General features: G+C 47.9%; 1 protein-coding gene across 1 annotated transcript in view; it reads right to left on the bottom strand.

The window, feature by feature from the left end:
- KIF13B (kinesin family member 13B) overlaps positions 1-8,969 on the bottom strand; it is a 174,479-nt gene that overhangs the window by 4,982 nt on the left and 160,528 nt on the right. Inside the window, exons 38-39 of the mRNA XM_019537197.1 lie at positions 8,024-8,086; positions 4,633-5,680 (exon numbers count right to left, since the gene is read on the bottom strand). Coding sequence (XP_019392742.1) covers positions 4,633-5,680; positions 8,024-8,086 — 1,111 coding nt within the window. The remainder of the gene's footprint in view (positions 1-4,632; positions 5,681-8,023; positions 8,087-8,969) is intronic.

Below are 8,969 nucleotides of genomic sequence, written 5' to 3'. Positions count from 1 at the left end.
TTAAGAGGAGGTTGGATGAACACCTTGCTGGGGTCGTTTGACCCCAGTACTCTCTCCTGCCATGGCAGGGGGTCGGACTCAATGATCTGCTCAGGGCCCTTCCGACCCTAGAAACTATGAAACTATGAAATACTCCCTCGAACGTATCTACTACTGCCACTGTCGGAGAAGGACTGGGCTAGAAGGACCATTGGTCTGACCTAGGAGAGCAGTTATGTCCCTTTTGCTATAAAAAAATGGAGTTTACTCCATATTTGCTAATTCTTTCACTTCTGGGAATCCCCAGGGGCGGTGTGTTGTGATACGTACTATCTTGACAGTCATCAGAAAGGACTTGATAAGCGAATCAACCGACCATGGCACTTCAACGGTTTGAGAGTTACAGTTAGGCAAGACTTTAGGACAAATTTTGAAGGAAAGAATAATTAAAGATAAGGAGGAAAAAGCAGGATAAAAAGCAACTTTGTAAATCTAAGGTAGATTGTGAGTGGCTAATTTGAGCGCTCTCTCATGAGCAAGCTGCTTTCCTGAGCAAGAAAAGATGCAGTCAATCTACTCTCTCGAGAATCCAGGAAAGCATTTTATAAGGCAACACATATGAAAAGTATTAGTTAAACTGGAGAAGATGAGGACTGGCACATGCACTGAAACACAGGTGAAGAAGGTGCTAATGGGGAGACAGCAACATGTCATGCTGAAAGGGAAATTATTGGGCGGCAGGAAATGAAAGGTCTTGGCACAAGACGACATGCTAAAAGTACAGAGCGCAAGGTAATGCACTTATGGACTAATAAAAATTTCAGCTATAAGCTGGGAGCTCAGCGGTTGGAAAGGACAGAGGAAGAAAACAGATTTAGGCATATTAGTCTATCAAGATAACGGTGAGTCACTAATGCGATGCGGCTGTGAAAACCGGATCCTTGGATGCATCAGCTGAGGTGTTCAAGGAGAAAGGGAAATGTTCATGCCTACGAATGAGGTACGAGGTGTTGATGAGACCACCTGGAGCATCATTCAGCTCTGGTCACCCCCATCCCAAGAAAGGCGAATTTGAGTCATTTTATCCAGAACAGGAACAAAACAGGAATAGCGGGAGTATCAGGAGACCTACTGTACAGGATGAGACCAGGAGAGCTTGGCTCATTTAATCCAGCAAAATGAATACAGAGAATATGAGAATCACAGAAAATGAGGGATGTAAAGGACGTTGGGGGTTGCATCTAGTCCAACTCCCTGCTCAAAGCAAGACCCTCCCCAACTAGATCATCCCAGCCAAGGCTTTGTCGAGCCGGGATTTAAAAACCTCCAAGGAGGGAGATTCTCTATAAAAACACGGAGGGGTGAAATACCAAGGCGGGGAGAGAGCTATTTAAGTTAAAAGATGACGTTGGCCCAAGAACAAATGGGCATCAACTGGATAAGAATAAATACGGGCTGGAAAGCAGAAGAAGATGCGATCAAAGAGTCTTCCAACAGGAGTTGTGGGAGGCAGGAAACCCAAGCTGTTTAAAACGACTAACCTGTGTCACTTTTCTAACGAGACGCATTTACATGGCTGCCTAAGACAGGAGGAGACTGGACTCGATGATCCAGGAAGAACCGTCTGGTTTCATGGCTCATGTTCCTGAAAGCCGGCAAACGAAACTATAGAGGTACCAGGCAGAAACGAATGCCAGGTGGCTATGTGATGGAGACAATTAAGGTGGAAGCGAGTCGCTTTGCTCTACCCTCCGCCACCGAGTCAAGGGAGTTCTTTCTGCTCAGCCAAGATGTTAAATATTCAGTGCAGCCAGCCAGTGACAGACAAAACTTCTGGAGGGAGGGGAAAGAAGCTATTTTAAATAGCTTTTTGGCCTGATCTTCGGCGTCAATGACAGACCGAAGCCAATGGGAGCTGCAGCACCCATCCTGCTAGCACCTCCGAACATCCCGGTATTTGCCTTTATCCTCATCCTTCCCACTCAGTCTCAAAAGGCACTGTCCTGGGCACCATAAGGAGACAGATTTCAACTGCCGCGAACTATAGCAGATCTTTGTCTGAACACTTACGTAGCCACGGGGTCATTTTTGTTTGGCTGACGCTCTCCCGTCCTCGGTGACGCCCCCCCCGGCCGCCAAAGGGTCGCGGATGCTGTATACCGATGGCTCAGTCTGGGCTTTGCTGTGGCAAGTTATTCTTTCTCCCTATTCCCTAACCTAAAATTTATGGCAGAGATGTGAACTTCCTTCAGAAAAACTGTTTCGAGAGTCTGGCAACTTGGAAGTTATTTCTTCATCCTCGTGCCTGTTTCCACGTGGATGCAGCTTTCCCCGGACGGAAGGGGGTGGGTGATCCACAAACCAACAGCGTAACCATCTGCGCGATCCCCTCCTTTGACAGCTGGGTGGGCATTCACCAGAAATGTGAATGGCATACAAGACCCAGAGGGCATGGGGAGGGAGGTGAGCTCCCCAACGTACAGAAACGAGGCTGCAAAAGGGCTTAAAAAAGAAAAAAGAAAAGAAAAATAAAGTGAGGACAAAGACTCTTTCAGGACGGAGAGCTGGGGCTGGAACCAGAGAGAGGTCAGAGCCGCAGACTGCTCCTCAGGACACGTAAGCTTTTACTGTCTTTCAGCAGCGTAATCTGAGAGCACTTTATCTGGTTTAGTTTTTACCCAGCATCAGTCTTGACAGGGCAAGGCAGTGGCTTATTGCAAAGGTGAAAATCTTTGGATACTTTTAGAGCAAATACTGCTTCGCTGAGAGGCCTCCGTGTGACCGGGGAAGACTGGGATCTTTTGCCTCACCTCATCTTTGAAGAAAAACCACCCAGAAAAATCTCACAGAAAAAGACCTGTGTTAGCCCACTCCTGTTCACAGGGAGACAGGGGTGCCAGCAAAATGAGTGACAATGGATGGAAAGCAGAGATGATGAGAAACTAAAACAGAGAAAGGCTGGTCCAGCTGTATATTAACCACCTCTAGAAGGGACGTCCATCCATTCAAGGGCCTGGGTGCCATGGACAGGGGACAGAAGATAGGCGCCCTTTCCACAGCGGACTGTTAATGATTCGGGGCTGCCATGGTCCTAAGGGGAATGAGTTTCTAAGCTTCAGGAGTGCTAGCAAAGACTACTCCACCATGACACCCGTTCCTCCTTCGCAGAGCTCAGGCTGAGCCCCTCCATCTCACTTCCACACCAGCCAGCCCGGATCTGCTCCAGACATGACCGGGCCCCCAGCAGGAACAGCAACTTACCTTCACCAGAAAGCTTGCCTTCAAGCCGAGTGATAGAGAAGTCATCTGGAGGTTGTCAGGTAGGATGCTATCTATGCCACCCCATGCAAATCCTTGTCTAACCAATTACTGAAACCATACAGGCACAGCTACAAGGTAGAGCACCTTAACCTGCCACACGTCAAGCCGGAGGACAACTTTGGTTACCACGTCCTGCTGCTGTGAAAGTTGTTAAAATACTCGAGAGATCCAAGGAAGAGGGCCACCCCCCAGGGCCACCAGGTGCTTTGCAGTTCAGTTGGGAGATCCCGTCTCACAGACTACCGGTTACTCAGGACGCATCAGCTTCTATTTATTTTAAATGGTCCTTTGCTCACGTGCAGCTTTGGGCTACATGGGTCCCCTCCGTAGGGTTGACATTCTTCACATGCTTATAGACTTATTGTTGGGCTTTGGAAGTAAGGGGGAGGATTAGCTGTTCAAATACAATTCACTGGGTGCTACACATGCTATTAGTATGGCACAATAAACTCCAGTGCAGTTCATGCCAGAGTTTATTGCTCCCGGGCGCTGCATTTGAACGTGCATCATGGACAGCAGCACACTGAGCCAGGTCGGAGCAGCCCCAGCTGGCAGCCCTGTGGGGTCACCTGCCAGCCTGGGGTTGCTCTGCTCCGGCTCAGTGTGCTGCGAAGGGGCTGGCTGGGCTAGGAGGGTGATCCTGTGTGGGGCTAGGCAGCAGGCAGGCACTGAAGCACCCTCGTGCCCCAGCCAGCTCATCAGCATCTACACATGTGCTGTGGCGCACTAAATGCCGCTGCTGTAGGATAGTACTTGCGTTTACAAGTGCTACCCCATGTTAGCATTTATTAGTTTATTGCGGCCTAATAGGGCCGCACGTGTAGACGCTGAGGCTTTACCACAGAGCTAATGAGTCAGCTCCACAGTAAATGGCTCAAGTGGACATGCCCACTGAAACACAAATCTGCAATGGGCTTCCAAGGCAGGTGGTGCTCTCCCCTACTTTGGGGGTCTTTAAGAGGAGACTGGGCAAGCACCTGGCTGGTGTCACCTGACCCCGGCGCTCTGTCCTGCCTGGGGCGGGGGGTTGGACTTGTTGACCTGCTGTGGCCCCTTCCGACCCTAATATCTATGAATCTATAAACAAGGAGTTGGTGGAAGTTTGGAAAGAGGGGGGCGGCGATGTCAGAGCAGAAGACGACTAAGTAGGCAGGGCATGCTTGCCCCAGCTGCAGCTGTCTGCCTGGAAGAGCTAACACGAAGAGAAGAAGTGGAGACGATCCCTCAGAGAGTCCCAGACTCTTTGCTCATTGTGGGACCTCCTATAATGAATGGGGATCGCCGGCTGTTAAACACTTAGTATGTCACAACCTGCCACAGAGTGCATCTTACCTGAAGGCAAGTCTAGTTCCACACCAACCCACATTCCCTCTTGAAAGTCAGTTGGGCCAACATAGCGAACGGTGCCTGTCTTATTTGTGCCGACAGTGACGTATTCCCCCTCCTTCAGCCACTCTGGGATTTCATTGGCATCTTCAGAATCAGAAGTCACTTCCAGTTTTTCATCTACCATCTCTGCACCATTGTGGCTTGACCCTTGAGAAGCTGGCGTGCTCTTCCCTCCCTCCGTCTGCTCCTCTGGGCTCAACAAGCAAGCCGAGTCTCCCCCCAGCATGCTGCTGAATGACTTCAGCTCAGATGTCCTGACTTTCTGGATTTTGAATGGAGAAGCCATGGTGCTGGGCTGGGACGAGAGGTCGGGCTGCAGTTGTGGTCTGGTGCCTCCCGATCCTGAAACGGGGGCTGGCTTTGCCTGGTCCTTTTTCCTGGTAGCTTGCCCCACTGACTCCACAGCTGGTGAAGTCACTGGCTGTTTGGGCAGCAGCTCCTTCTTTGGGGCGGAGGTAGAAAAGTAGATTTTTGCATCAGTGGGTAAGGAGGCATCATTCGGCTGTTCACTCGGAGTCACAGGTGAGAGTAAGGATTTGGATTTTAGGCCACTGTTACTGTTCACTTCATTATTGTCCTTAGACCTTACGTGGGCAGTTTTCAGCTCGGAAGTGGCCACAGTCTCTCTCTTAACAGTGGGACAGTTCTCGGTGTCCGTCTGCCCTGGCACGTCAGCAGCAGTCATCGCTGGAGTGATGGGGACGGGAGGTGACAGGTCACTTGCTGTGGGTGTCTGCCCACCCGCCTGAATGATTACATCGCTCCCTGCAGCGAGCGCCTCTGAAAGGGTGGCTGTCGAAACGCTGTGAGAAAAGTAACCGCTAGAGGCTTCGCTCAGGGGACTTGGAGGCCCTTCTTGGGGGTCCTGTGCCTGGAAGTCTGTGGTATGCTGCTGCGAAGGCACTTTGGGCGTCTTTTCCTGGTCCTTCTCGGCCTCTCTAAATTGCACGGCTACTTCGAACGGTTGCTTCCCCCCTTCCTCTTGGTTAGTCTGAAACAGAAGACATGGGCATGGGAATGAGAACGGAGTTATACTGTTCAAAACACCTGGGCTAGGGACAGAAATGACACAAATCGGTATCAATGATTGGAAACTGGTTCAGATCTGGAACACAACAGAAGTTCAATGCACTTAAACTGCTTTCAAAATGGCCCAAAGTGGTTTAAGATGAACCTGGATGGATGCAGCATCAGACTTAACTGATTTAGGTTACATCAGTTTACTGAACTTCTGTCCCCGATCCCCTCCAGATGCAAGTTCTCTCACAGTCCCTCAGCATCCTAGAATGCTTTGCACCCCCTCTCACAGGGTAGGTGGGCTAGCCTGGGCCTAAGCCGTCTGCCCCAGCTCAGCGGGCAGGCGTGCTCTAGCGCCCCCCGGGCTTCTGGTTTGGACCACTGCATGTGGCTGCATTTCCAGAATCAAAAGCCTGTTCACTTGCTTCTTGGTTCTATCTACGCGGCTTAGACTAACCGGCGAAGACCAAATCGATTCAGCCTTGGGCTGTTTGACTGTCTGTACTTAGCCATAATGCTGACATATGGGCCTTTTGGAAGTACCACAGCCTCAGCCTTATGAATGTCCCTAGGCGTCTGCCCTGCTGCAAGGTGCTTGTCGGTTTGCACTCGGTGTGAAAAACCCTGGTGGGATTGTCAGTCCATTTCTTCCATTAATTTAAAAAAAAAAAGGGGGTCCAGCAAAAGAAATATGTCCCCCAATATTTACTGAAATATTATTTATATTACAGGAATGGTCATTCGCCACTCGAACGGCAGGATTTATTTGAAATGTGAAACAGCCATGATCCATAAGTCTCTTACAGTTATTTGGCTTAACTCACAGGACTGATAAATCATTCGTTTCCAAGTAAACTGTCATTTATATCCCAGTTTTCAAATGACGCTCCTCCACAGCCCCGCACACTTGCAGAGTATGAAATTAACTGCACCTCCTGAGATTAAGAGCCCATTTTGGTGATGTATTTCTTGGCTGTGAAGTTTACTAAATCCGATAGATCAATATCTTTTGCCAGCTCATGTACTCTAAAAGATTAGGATGTCTTTAAATCTTTTTTTGGGGGCAGGGGAGGGGCTAGGGGAGCTGGTAGTGGGGAAGAGGACACAGGAAGGGGTTTGGAAGTGGGTCAAACTTATACATATTTTACTTGCTAACAAGTCAACCTGCAGTTTTGATCTCTGCTCCAAATTAACAACTGCTGGGGAAAGAAATTAGCTCTAGTTTTTGGATTTATGTTATTTGCAGATACGTAGCAACCGAAATGCCAACAACAGACATCTCTTTCCACCAGCCATATGCTCAATGAGTACAGCCAGCAGCTTCCTGCGAACAAATGAACTGTTCCCCCTCAAACTGTAAGGGATGATTCTTTAAAAATGGTCCATAATCTAGAGGAGGATAAAGACCTACACTACCATGCTCCAGACCTCTCCCTCAGATTTTTCTTCACATGAGCTTTTAGTGTTTCGTACAGTCTAGTTGGAAGCAGTGACAGGACATTTCCCCCCCTTTAAGGAGACTTTTCTACACAAAATAAGTGGCATTTGCAGATAGAGGAATCTGATTGAATTACTGGAGCTTCAGACTCAAAGGGTCTGAGTAAAATGCGAGAGACAAGTTTCTGAAAATGGTACGGTTGATTAAAATATATTTTTAGCTCCTAAAGGGGAGGAGAAGGGGGAGCTGCTATACACGTGGATTTTGGAGCTCTGTTCCTTCTTTGGGCTTTCCTTTTAAAATAAGCTTTAAGATAACACACATTTTGCTAAGACAATAAAAGCACAGTGGGAGAAAACTGATTTGCTATTCAGAAGACTGAAGTTTTGCTGAACTGTGGGAGATCATAGAGTCTATTTTCTCTCCAGCTTAGCGCTAGCCTTTTTCCTGCCAATATCATGAATTGGGATGAAATGTAAAACCAAGAATTAAGCAAAAAAACCCCCCACTCAAAATAAGGGATACTTGAAGAAGAAACGTCCTGCTTATAGAAAACATTTCACCTAGCAATTTGCCTTTTAAAGCTGCAGCAGAGAGCTAAGCTCTTATTTTTGCTACTAATGCAATCCTGATTAGTAAGATTTTCAAATTCAAAAGTGTCACAAGCAAAGTAAAGGGAAAAAAACTGAACAGCACCTGGGACAACAGGGCAACCTTCACTGCAATTCATGGTCTAAGAGAAGAAACAAAACTCGTGCAACAGGTTTTAGGTAATGATACCGTAAGTGGCCTTTGCACACAGCTTGTCCGCCACCTCGATTCGTTCCCTGCCACGATACCGCAAGCAACCAACGCTGTTGCGCCCTGCAGCGTGCCTACCTGCTTTACCTTCACAGCGCTGGCATCGACACTGGCAGACTGCACCATGATTCGTGGAACAGGCTGCAGGGATGGGGAAGAAACACAGAAAAAATGGCATTACTCACCCAACGGGTTAAATAAAGGCAGAGCAGGTTTAACCCAAGATGCAAAAGTTAACTCCTCTTTAACCTCCTGAGTGATGAAATGGCCTTTTCTCATGAGGAGACTGAACTTGCTAGTTTAACACTGTCACAGGTGCCCTGGTCTGAGGGGGGACACAAGCAAATGCTGTCTTCAGCCAGGGCACGTCTACACGTGCATTAACAGGCTTTAGTTAATACATATTAAATCTAATATCTCCGGGCATATTTACACATGCTCCACGGGTGGGTGGGGGCACTTTAATTAGAGTGGCTTTGAGAACTGATCTACTTAAAGCACTTCAGTGTCTTGTCTATCAGCGTCCCTGCGCTTCAAAATGGTGATGGAAGCACTTGAACTAAAGTTCATTTAACAAGCTTTAGTTCAAGTGCCCTGCCACCATTTTGAAGTGCAGGGATACTGATACACAAGGTGCAGGAGGCTGCTGGAGCACGGTAATTACCACGCTCCAGCCGACTCAATCTGCAAACCTGATTAATCTGCAAATTTGATTAATCTGTAATCCGTCATTACAGTGCATCAGAGCAGCCTCCACACTCTCTATTTTGAGGTACTAGGAAAATGTGCGTTAGCCTGGCCTAATGCGCATTCACTAAAAAGCATGCTTTAAACATGACACTTAATGTGCATTAGCCTATTTTAATGCGTATTAAGTAAAAAGCACATTTTAAGTGATGCTTTAATGTGCATTAAAATAGGCTAATACACATTAAAGTGCACATGTAGATGTACCCCCGATAATAAGATACTCCTGTATTTAAATGCAAGGAAACAACAGCTACAAGTGCAAGGTCTTGAAGGG

Source organism: Crocodylus porosus, unplaced genomic scaffold, assembly GCF_001723895.1.
Source record: "Crocodylus porosus isolate Cpor-Errol unplaced genomic scaffold, CroPor_comp1, whole genome shotgun sequence".
Classification (NCBI taxonomy): Eukaryota; Metazoa; Chordata; order Crocodylia; family Crocodylidae; genus Crocodylus; species Crocodylus porosus.
This window is presented reverse-complemented; position numbering and strand designations above follow the sequence as displayed.